General features: G+C 54.2%; 1 protein-coding gene across 1 annotated transcript in view; it reads right to left on the reverse strand.

Annotated features, from left to right (window-relative positions):
• The window catches only part of WDR6 (WD repeat domain 6), a 13312-nt gene continuing 1478 nt past the window's right edge, over window positions 1-11834 (reverse strand). The window contains exons 3-10 of the mRNA XM_032966434.2: window positions 10416-10609; window positions 9534-10148; window positions 7820-9188; window positions 6843-7446; window positions 6359-6445; window positions 4916-5035; window positions 3855-3973; window positions 1-3360 (exon numbers count right to left, since the gene is read on the reverse strand). Coding sequence (XP_032822325.2) covers window positions 2783-3360; window positions 3855-3973; window positions 4916-5035; window positions 6359-6445; window positions 6843-7446; window positions 7820-9188; window positions 9534-10148; window positions 10416-10609 — 3686 coding nt within the window. The 3' untranslated portion in view covers window positions 1-2782. The remainder of the gene's footprint in view (window positions 3361-3854; window positions 3974-4915; window positions 5036-6358; window positions 6446-6842; window positions 7447-7819; window positions 9189-9533; window positions 10149-10415; window positions 10610-11834) is intronic.

The raw sequence follows: 11834 nt of genomic DNA on the forward strand, positions 1-11834 counted from the left end.
TATGTAATTCATCCTTTATTTAAAATCGATCGAGATCCTGTTGAGACCAAAAGTCTCTTTTTCATCAGAAACCTGAGTAACAAAACAGAGGCATTAATCTGATATTATCTCATGTCATGAATCTGATATTCATGTTGAACGTTAAAAGACAACTATGAAACATTATTCGCAATAAATTAACAATGATCAATGCATACACCATAAACATTCATGCAATATAAACTTAAACATATAACATCATGAATAATAGATTTGTTTATCTATGTGTAGAGGAGTAGAATGGGGAAGTGGCGTCACGTGTGCTGTCCAGTGCGATGACGTCACGTGACGTCATAAGCTCGGGGCAGCAGAATGACGTCACGGCTCCTCAAGTATAGAGGGGACCCCGTGACGTCAGCGGGGTCGTAGCTGGAGAGTAAGGTCTGAGAAGGGTGGAACGGGGAGCCAGGGGGAAGAGGGTAGGGATATGGGAGAGCACAGTGCCAGGGCTAGACGTGGCTGTGCTCCTCGGTCGGCCGTGTTGGCTGATCCCACGGCCGGCGCAGAGGAGACAGCACAGGGCAACCGACTGTGTCGGGACCTAGCCCGGGACCCCTAACCCCTGGGAAGTTGTTCACCCCCTGTGTGTGTTGTTAACATTTGTAATAAACCTTTGGTGGAAGCCCTTAACTTATCTCAGCCTCCGAGTGGGTCGTCGGGAACTTCTCAACATATGGAACAAGCAACAGTTTGACAGCAATTATATGCAAGTTGCCACACGACAAATCTACGTTTACATAAAACATGGACTGGGAAGGAATAGTTTAAAACAAATAGGCTTTCGCGACCAATATCGATGATACAGGTTTTTTGGGTTAGATCGCGCCAATACAGATGTGTCGTTAAACCCGCCGCCACCCGACACAGCCAATTAGTAAGGTTTGTCACGTAAACAAAACATGTCAAGTTGTTACTAGTACAGCACACCGGGAAGGAAGTTTTGAGATGTTGCCGAGTTGAGGCTCTAAGACCAAAAATGTCTAGCAACCAGTGCCCAGCAACAAATGGCACGATTGAAGGTGTTTGTTATTATATTCCTGCTTATGGCAATGTTAAGAAGCTAAATGCCAATGCCGATGTCTGATAGGCACAAGGGGGGCTTCAGGAGAGAGTTTCTGTAGTTTTGCTGTTCCTCGGCTGAAGGAGCACAGACCACAGTGGTTTGCATGACCACAAGTTACACTGCTCTGCCTACTGGACCTGTCTGCTGTGTTTGAGCATCTTAGTCGATCACCTTCAGAGCATTTATGGCATTCATGGTACCGTACAGGTCACCGGTGACATGCCGTGTGCCACTTGGCCCGGTGCTGTGCTTCCTCCACACTGGCGTCCTCGTCGGCATGGCCCGTCATCATAACGGCGTGCGTTAATATTTTTTATATGCCGATGATATACAGCTCGACTTTCACTCAAATGCCAATTTGTGCGTCTCTCGCATCCCATGCCTGATATCGTGCGTTGCCGACATAAACAGCTGAAGTTGATTTGGAACAAATCTGAATTCATCACACGCAGGAGCTGCCATCAGCTCGCATGACAAAATTGTGAGTCCATCCGCATAAACGGCTGGGACATTCCAGTGTCAGATAAGGCAACGTGTCTCGGCATTCTTGCCGAGACACGTTGCCAACCAGACGGTACGTCATGTGCTGACCGTCGAGACAGCCAGGGATGCTCGTCCATGCGTTTGCCTTCAGCCCTGTGGACGACTGTAACAGCATCTTTGGCTGTGCCAGCGCTGTGCAACTGAGTCCGCTCCAGTCGGTGCTAAACGCTGAAGCCCGTCTGATAGTTTGGAAGCGGAAATTTGACCCGACCACGATGTCGATACGAGACGATCTCCACCGCTTACCTACTAAACATAGCATTGCTTACAAACTGTGCCTTCTCATCTAGAGGGGTCTGAACAAATCCGCTCCGTCCTATCTTGCCGATCAGTGTGTACCAGTCTCAACAGACCCAAATCGACGTCATCCACGATCCCCAAGCCCACGATGATCTGCTGTACCCGCGTGTGAACCTTGTGTGGCGATACGGCAAGCAGTGCCGTTTCGGGGTCTCCGGCCCAAAGACTTGGAACGAGTTACCAGCTCAATTTCGGGATCCATCCCTGAACCTGAGCCAGTTTTGCAAGAGACTCCCAAGAGAGTGTTATTGCAAACAGCTTACTGCGTGTGACGAGTGCGAATTTGTGATTGGCTGGACTCACAGGAGCGCGCGATAAGAAACGCTCAGGCTTACAATCGCACGAGAATGTCTCGTCTTCAATTTGCCATACATGAAGGAGACATTCACATCGACCTGTTGATGTTCTGATGATGCGGTTGATAGTTACACCAGCGTCTTTGAGAAGGAATGTCAAAGCCAGGAGGTGCGATGTTTGGGTCTTGAATGAGGCGTTTATTCTGGACATGAGTGCTGTTCCACTCTGTTGGCCAGTATTGGAGGAGAGTTACTATATTGTTGAATTGAGAAAGGTTGCACGAATTTGGGGAAATACAACCGTGGGAGATCATGGCAAAGAGCAGTGCGAGGGAAAAAGCAGAGAGAAAAGCGTTGTGACCTGCAGTGTGGTGGATGAGTTAATACAGTCTGGTAGTCCTCAACACGTGTAGACGATTCAACAAGTGAAGTTCACAGGAGCGTCAACCATGATCGTCGACGCTCCAGTGGGGCGAAGTGGAGGCTCCGAGCCCCCCACCCCACCCCGCACTGTGTCGACAGCGATGCCCCGTGGCTTCAGCTACTGGCTTAAGGCTGCCTCATGCCGGTCGAGCCATGCTCCTTCAAGGAGTGGGTGCGTGGGCCTCACGTCAATCACCTCCACGCCCACGCCCGCCACCACGAACTCCAGCTCCCCCTCCCGCCGACCCCTCCGCCAATCGAACGCAGCCAAGTCGGCTACGTGACTCAGGCAGCTCACGAGCGGCTCGGCCGTTCCAGCTCCGGTCGCCACGGCGACCAGTCGCCACAGAGACAGGCGCTGGTCGGCGGACACGGCGGCGACGGTTGCCTCGGCGATGGCGTCCTGACGAGGTGGTGTTGGCACGGAGATGGCGAGCACGGCGACGGCCGTGACCTGCGCAGCGTGGGCGTGGTCAACGCTCACCGACGCGAGCGAGCACAGGACCGGTGGGGCCCGGCCGCCGGGCGTTTCCACAGAGATGGTCACCATGGAGATAGCGCCATCGTCACCGCCGCTGACAACGAGGAGGCGGTGGTGATGTCGCCCGTCCCCATGATCGTTGTCCACCAGTTGGACCCGCACGCAGCTCACCCCCGACTGGTGGACGCGAAACGCTCCGCACGGCGTGCCCAGGTCTGGAGAGGAGAATAATGTCTTCTCATTCTCAACTTTACAAATGATAACAAGACAGTGATTTCCTGGTACAACGAGCATTGAGGCAATGCTCATCACCTGTTTACAGCCCTGAACCAGTGGTGGAAATTCTTCATTCCTATGATTGTGGAAGTGTTAACCATAGACATCTACTGTTGACTTCCCAACAAAGTGGTACCCCCAACCAGGATTTTAACTTGGAACCTTCCGATTGCAAGCCGTTCGCTCAAACACGGAGCCACCTGGCCGAATTACAAATCTGCATAACGGAGCACATGTGCGGTCAGTTACATGAGGTGTAAAATTCAAGGATTCGTGAAAACATTCGGCCATCTATTTACAACTTTTAATTATTGTTTTTTTAAATAATTGATCCAATATTTCGGCGGAAAAGAAAAACAATCGCCATGTTGCGGCAGGCCGTCTCTAGCCGGCGTGCCGTCTCTAGCCGGCGTGCCGGTGCGCGCTCGCTCACCAGCCGGCTGGCTCGTCCCTCCCGGCTCGGCGCTCGCGCTGGGCCGCCCGCCCACGAAGCGGCCGACGTCCCAGAATGCAACAGTGCCATCGGTGGCACCGCTCGCAAGTAGAACGCACCTGAGGAGGCCGCGCGGTCAGAGACAAACAGCAGGCGAGGAGTTGCTCTCCCAGCCACCGCCCAGGCCAGCAGCCGGTCCAGGATTTTGTTCCAGCCGCTCCAACGAAGCCCGCTACCGAGGTGCGGCCTCCATTTGATTTATTTATTCATTCATTGTTCCCAATTCTATTCCAGCTGTGCTGGCAGCGGCATGTCAAGGGACAAAGAGAATCCATTTGGAATTCTTGCACAGCAGCGCATCGCTCCGTGGTATAGAATGGTCTGGCAGAAGCAGATAACACAGCAGTACTTTTGAGATACCTATACAAGTTACCTTTTTATACACTTATAAAACAAATGAGTTTATTTAGAAATACATGCTTGATATAAATTAAGCGTTTGTCTGTTGCTCAGTGTCCACTAATAGGCAACTTCATATGCCAATTTTAAGCCTGCTCATCGGAAAACAGTTTTTGAATTGTATTTTCATCAGGCCCCATGGTATTTAGTAAAGTCTCCAACTATTATACATTCTCCTGGGTCTCTATAAGTATGTGCTATGAAAGACCATTGCCTGAAACGTTGCCTATTATTGTGGGCGCCATGGTGGCGAGATTTTAACTACCTCGCCTGGTGTACAGGAGGTCATGGGTTCGATCCAGACCCTGACACCTGTATATTTAGTAGTATTTTGGCTCCTATAAAATTTCCACATGATAAGCCACTTCATTGGGCTATCATTTGTAGCCGGTTCACTTCTAAAAAATAAGTATATAGCTCAGTGGGCCTTACCTGTGAAATAAAACATATTTTATAGTTTGATAGTTGCCTTTTAGCTCACCCTGCAATATGACTTACTCAAGTTTGGCTTCGAGAGCTTTGACTGTATTATTATTGTTAAAATAAGGCAGCATCACGATTGACATGAAGCCAGGATCCCTTCCCCATCCTCCACCCCGCACCTCCGGCCGCCAAGGTTGGATCCCAGGTCCACGGAGTCGACGCAGAGTACGCAGCGCTGAAGGGCGTCCGATTCGGCCAGCAGCTCCAGACTCCTCGCTCGCTCCTCAAACGCAAAGAGCCTGCTTCCCGGAGAAGAGACAGCGGCACGCGGATCACGTAGTGTGCAGAGCGAAGACGACAATGACGATGATGACGACGATCGAAGTGACGGTGCAAGGCGGGTGGCTATGTCTCCGTGATCTGGTATCAGGGAATATAGGTTTCCGCAAAACTGGATTTTAATAATAATAATAATAGTCAACTCGTATCGCTCTGCTTACGATCGCGTAGAGAGGTGATGACTCAGAGGCGCAAGAAGGAAGCACAGACAAGCGGGAAGGCAGCAGCAGCCACACAGTGAGCCGATACCAATACTTTCCTAAGCTCAGCGGTCCTCTCTAGGTGATGATATCTCACCCAATTAATGAGTGTTCATTTAATGTGATGTGCTGCTGGTTAATATTGTAAGCAGCACAGTATAAGTAACGTTCGTATTTTTTGGTATTTTCTCTCCGACGTGTTTTCCTGGGCGAATAAAGATATATTTGTTTACACCGGCACCAATAAGATCTTGGGTTTGAATTCTGCTTTCAGCCTTCCATGATTAAACTGGGTTCTCAAGTATAGCGAGTTGATAGTCTCAACCCCATAACCAATGACTGTACAACCAAAACTATCCCTTTAAATTTGGGTTTTCAAATAAATTGGCCAGTTCAGCTTTGTCAACATCTTTGCAGCAGGGCATTGTGGAAAAATATAGTTTCCCTTGTATGTGCGATGAAGGGCCCTTGTCAGAAGCATTGTCTATTATATATGCGTATGACCACAATGTTATTGATGAACGTGTTTACGTTTTTTTGTGGTATGCGGATTAAGTGGTCACTCAAAAAGGCATCTCAGAATTAATTTTAGGCTACCTGGCTTCTACGCACCATGCTCTGAAGCGCAGGTGTCTCACCGCTCTGCGGGCATTCCGAGCGGACACCTCTTGTTCTCATGACACAAAGCCGAGAGCACAGCCAGAATAAAAGACAGCAGCATGGCTGTTCTGATAACATCACGGCACCTACTTGAGGAGCCGGATCAGGAAGGCACACGCACTCTCGAGATCCCAGCTCTCGCCCACTCCTCATGATGCGGGCGTAAGAATAATATTAATCTCCAGAGAAAGGTCGTACAACGCACTCACATTTTGCTCACTTTGCAACGTAACTGGTTTTGCAGCGCAATTATCCACGTGACAACTCGATTAGCTTGGCTGTGTCAGGTGGTGGAGGGTTAGTGCTACAATATGCACGATGATCAAACCAAAAACACAAATCATATCGGTGGCGAAAGCCCAGGTATGAAATTAATATATAAACGAAATCGACATTGGCGAGCGGGCGAGCGAGCAGCCTCACCTGACGTATGCGTCACTGCAGGCGGCAGCCACCAGGTGAACCCCGCGCGTTCCAACGCTGGGCCCTACCACACACACGCACATGTACCTGCGCCGTGGCGGCAGTGCGGGGGGAGAGAGGTGAAGGAACCGGCACTCCACGTCAGGTTTTGCATCGTCGAGTAAATTTACCATCGCAACATTTGGACGTGGGATCACTGCCGTGATGTGGCGATGAGCATGCTGGGCCTGAAATCCAGAGGTCGCCGATTCAATGTCCCGGCACTGCAGCAGGAAATATAGCAGAGGTCATTGCCGGAAGTGTCGTCTAATATATGCGTATTCCTGTTTAGGGCAGCGTTATTGACGAATGTGTCGAGTTCTCCGATTTGCGTTTGTCCAGAGAAAGTGCGATGCTGCATTTTTATCTCGGCATCAAAAGCAGCGGCGGTACCAGCAGCAGCACCGGCAGCAGCATCAGCGGCAGGAGCTGCGCTCATGCTCACCGAGTCTCGGGGTCGGCCTTGACGAACCGGTGCCGGTCTCTCCGCCGCTCCCACTGCGCGTCGAGCCGGTGCGCGGCAAGGCTCTCCACGTGGCACGCCGTGCCGCCCGGCGCCACCGTGATGCGGCAGCAGCGCAGCTCGGCTCGGCCGCCCGCCGAGAACAGCAGCCGCGAAAACCCGCGGCGCCGCTGCACCGCCGCGTCCGGTTTCGGCTGCGCCAACAGTGGGGTCCTCGGCCCGCCCGTCACCCCTGCTGCCGCTGCCACCGGCGGCATAGTTACTGAGCGGCCGTCGGAGGAGGTGCCCAGCAAAGCGGCGCAGTCGGCGATCGCTAGCGCCTTGACGCTCGACACGTGTTCCCGAAGGGTGAGGAGGGTCACGAGGTCGGGGTCGCAGGGGTCGCGAGGGTCGCGAGGATCGCGGAGATCGTGGGGAACAGGGAGACGAGAGACACGCACGGTTGTGTCCTCGCTGGCCGTGACGATGAGCCCGTCGCCAAGATAACGCACACACGTCACCTCTCGCCCATGCAGGCCCTCGCGTAGCACTGGCTGGAAGTGGTCGCGTGACCTCCGGCCACTACGGCATAAACACACCCGGCCAGCTGTCGACAGGAAGGAATGCACACAGATTATGCTTTGATTAACGCGTTGCGAAGATTTCAATGAAGGCAAATTCACTTGCTTCTTCATTCAAGAGCTCGCGAAATAAGCATATAATCAACCCTCTCTGCGATACCATCAATAGCCCTGTCACGAATTCTATTCAATAACGTTTTTGTTTCTACTTTCATGTACTGTTTGTACAGTCTTGTTCTCTGCATTCGTCTAAACGAGTTATTCGCGTATAATTTTCATGAATCGTAATTAACCTGTTCTCCCGCACGAGCAAAGTCGGACACGTATCGTGAGCATAACAATACATTTTGATCGTCAAAGCCACGGTCCGTTACCCGCCAACCATGACTCGAGACGGACCTTTGATGTAGGCGAGGGCCCTGGGGCCGAGCTGGGGGCCGCGCGAGTCCTGCTGGTAGGCCCAAGAGCGGTGGCCGCCCCCGCACGGCACACTGGCCAGCAGACGACCCGTGCGCTCGCAGATCGCAACGAAGTTCCTCGACCGAAACCCTAGCACCACGACCCGCGGCTCCCGGGCGTCAGAGTCGACGTTCACGTCTGCCGTGGACGGCGCGGCGTCGTCGATCAGCAGCAGGCGTTCGAGCCAGTCGGCTCGCTGGGCCGGGCGATGCGCGGACAACGCAACGAGGCGGAGGCCACGACCGGGCCTCGCTGCTACGGCCGTGGTGCGGTAAACGCCGTCGCGACCCGTCGAGTAGACCACCGTGGTGTCGCCGCCACCCTCGTCACCACCGTCCATACGCGCGCGCACGACCAAGGACGTCACGCCATGCCGGCCGTGCAGACCGAACAGCGACGATGCGGGGCCTGGGATGCCGTCGTCGCTGCCGGCACTTTTATCCTCTTCGCTGCTGCAGCCGTCGCTGCCGTCGCTCCTGCCGATGCCTCCGTCAGTGTTGCACTCTTCGCTGGCGCGCGCGGGGCGGGCGCTACCGGGTTCGGCAGCAGAAGGTGGCGGTGCAGCACCTGTGTTATCACCCTCGTCACCATCGTCATCGCGACTGCAGCCCTCACCAGCAGTGCCACCTACTGACTTCCCGACGTTACGGGAAGACACAAACAGCAGCAGGGAGCCGCGGCGGTCGCCGCAGACGACACTGGCCCGCGCCGAACCCGGCACAAAAGAGGCGCACGTGTGCCAGCGTTGGCGGCACATCGGCAGCCGGAAGCGGGCCTTCTCCCGCACGGTGAGCCCCGGTGCGTTCGCACTGCCATCGCCTGCCGGGATCGCGACCTCCCACCAGATGAGGAGGCCATCTGGTCCGGACGAGAACAGGGACCGCGGCCTCTGACCCGTCGCAAAAGCCACCGCTACCGCCCCTCCACCGTCCGTCTGTGCGTCGGCCCAGGTCAGGTTGTGAACTTTGCCCTCGTACGGCTGGCTTTCCCAAGACGTGCCCGGACGGACGAGGGGAAACACCCGGACCTTCCCGTCTAGGTTGCCGAGGGCGATCATTGTTTCCTCGGCAGCGGTCCCCTGGGTGACGGCCATGAGGGAGTAGGAGTGGAACTCTGGGTGGGAGAGCATGGTGCGGGTTGTGCCACCCTCCAGGTCACGCCACAGGACCTCTCCTGCGTCCGTCATCACGATGAGGTCCCGCAGCGTCGGCAGGGCCAGGATCTTGGGGGTTCCCGCTGCGTGCAGACCAAGCTCCTCAGTAGCCATTTTGCTTTCGTCTCCCCCCGTGGCACTGCCCTTCAAGTTCAGCTGGAGGTGAAGGGGGCATGGGTGTCACAGCGATTATTTCACTTTTTAATTTAGTCAGTGTCTCGCTGTGGATTTAATTTCGTCATGCTCATAGTCTCGTCGACTAAACCATCAAACTTGCGGTCCACTATTACTCAAATGTTGGTGTGAGGGGTGTGATATTCGTGACGCCATGATATTATTTGGTCAGCCAATTGATGAACTAGTTTCACATACATACAAATATAGCCAAATACCATTCTTGGTTTTCCTTAGTGCACTATCTTCCACAGTGTACTCACAATCGAAAATCGATCAACAGGACCAACTAGGACCACCCCGAACCCCCGCCAACCCCCAGCCCACCTGCCAGAGCCGCACGGCGGAATCGGCGCCGCCCGTTGCCACAACGCCGGTGTCGGCGTGCACGGCGAGGGCTCGCACGCCGCGGCCGCCCGGGTGGCCCCGCGCCGAGCCCAGCACACGCCCGTCCGCCAGGTCCCACATCAGCACGGCGCCGTCCTCGCCGGCACTCGCCGCCACGCGGCCTCCAGTCCCGGGGAGCACTCGCACCACGAACACGCGCGCCTGGTGCCCGAACAGCACCCGCTCGGCCGGCATGTCTGGTGGAAGTCGTTGGCCCGCGCCGCCGCTTGCGCCACTGCCGGGGCTTGTGCCGCCACGGTGACCCGTACCTTCATCACTCCGCTCAGAGCAGCCGTCGCCGTCGTCGTCGCCCGGCGCGGCTCCGACACGGACCGACCTTGTGGTGGAATTATCCGTTTGCTCGGGAGGGTGGGCAGCGTCGAACGTGGGGTCAGGCGGGTCGACCGTGGAGCCGCCGAGGCGCCACACCCGCACGCTGCGGTCATCGGACGCCGACGCGAGAACGCCCGACCGCTCGTCGTAGTCGATCGAGAAGATGACGCCCGAGTGGCCGGCCAGCCGGCGGAGCACCGGCGCATGGCCATCCGGCCCGGCCTGCGGAGGAAGAGCAAGCGATGCAGGACTAGCGGCGGTTATGGCCGTACTTTGGTGGCTCCGGTAAATAAAAAAGTCCGAAATGCAATCGCATCTCAAAATGCCGTAAAAATTTTAAAACAAAACCACATTAGGGTGGAAGGGGACTGAGGGGGTGCAGGGGTGGGTTATCAGGCCAGGAAACACGGGAGAGAGGAGCGACAGTGCCACCACGGCACGATTCGGGACGAAGCGACTGCGGCTCAACGCTGCGGTGGTTTTGCGTACCTGCGCCGGTTTCCACAGCACCACGTGGTTTCCCACGGTCCCCGCCAGGCAGCAGAGCGAGTCCCACGTGGAGCCGACGAGGCGAGCCGAGTAGAGCACCTGCGTGTCGGCGCACCGCGCCTCGCACCTCACCACGCCACGCCGCCACTCCCACAGCCGCACAGCATTGTGGGCCAGTGCGACTGCCAGCAGATCTGCCAGGCAGGGGCGAGAGGGGAGCAGTGGGAATGGGGCTCCGTGGTGATCAGGTGACGTGCGCAATGTAGGGCGGTGATGTGGAGAGGTTTGCGGTTCGATCCCTTACGGCCACCCTGGTTAATGCTGCCGGTGTATTGCAAAAATACTCGATTTATGCTTCACACTGCAAGTAAAAAATGCGCTATTATGTTGTATGAAAGAGGCCATGTGTGTTGGTGACACAGGCTAAGCCAAATTTGAAAAGAATACTCGCGAATTACATAATTGAATATATTCACTTTATCACCAGACCTAGGCAGCATATACTCCTCTGTGAAACACAGGGCCTTCGTGATTGGAATTGCACTAGAATAGTGCAAATAACATGTCTGGGTCGTTGGCATGGGTTGTCACGCGGGAGGCAAGGCTTAATCTCATCCGGGTCTGTCCGGAAAATATTTCCGCACACGGCACACCACATCCAACAAACCACCCTTCACTATGGCAGTGGCAACTAGTAGTCGCGAGCACAAATCAGATTTGAAACACGGCAGAACGAATTCTTCTGCCGTGGCTGATCATTGTTACAACGCTGTGGGTGATCATGATATTGTTTTCTCCGATACCAAGGTGCTCTGCAAACCTACCGGTTATTATCAGAGATTTGTCCACGAGGCCATCCAGATTTACAATAACAGACACAACTTCAACCGAGAGGATGGTTTCAAATTGAGCAATCACTGGAAAGATGTTATAAATCAAGTCAAACGTTAGCTGCTTCTCAAATTTTTTGTACAGCCATTTCCTTTTCTCAGTGGTTGTATATCAAACTTCAGCTACCTTATAATTGAACAGCCGTTTGCACCCGCTTTCAAAATCCCCCCGACCCCCCACGCAGCATCAGCCGTTTTGCACCCGCTTTCAAAATTTCTGCGACCCCACACGCAGCATAACAAAAGGTGGGTTTTTTACCCACTCCCGTGCAGTGCGAAGTGGTTCTTACCCGCAGGAACCTATCAAAAGGCTGCTTAACCCAGCCCTCCCACCCACCCACGCCCCCTTACTGACTCCTCCCCCCTCCCTTAACCTGTATATAATCCCGGTTGTCTCTGAACTGTGCTCCTGACACAGATACTCTGCGTTGACTTTTCCACCTGAAGACGGAAGCTTGTGTTGCCTCCGAAACGTCGTGATTTAATTATTTTCTTTTATTTTATCTACGTGACTTTACCGAATAAAACC

The sequence above is a fragment of the Petromyzon marinus genome, chromosome 36 (assembly GCF_048934315.1).
Source record: "Petromyzon marinus isolate PM22_M1 ecotype Great Lakes invasive population chromosome 36, UKy_Petmar_22M1.pri1.0, whole genome shotgun sequence".
Classification (NCBI taxonomy): Eukaryota; Metazoa; Chordata; class Hyperoartia; order Petromyzontiformes; family Petromyzontidae; genus Petromyzon; species Petromyzon marinus.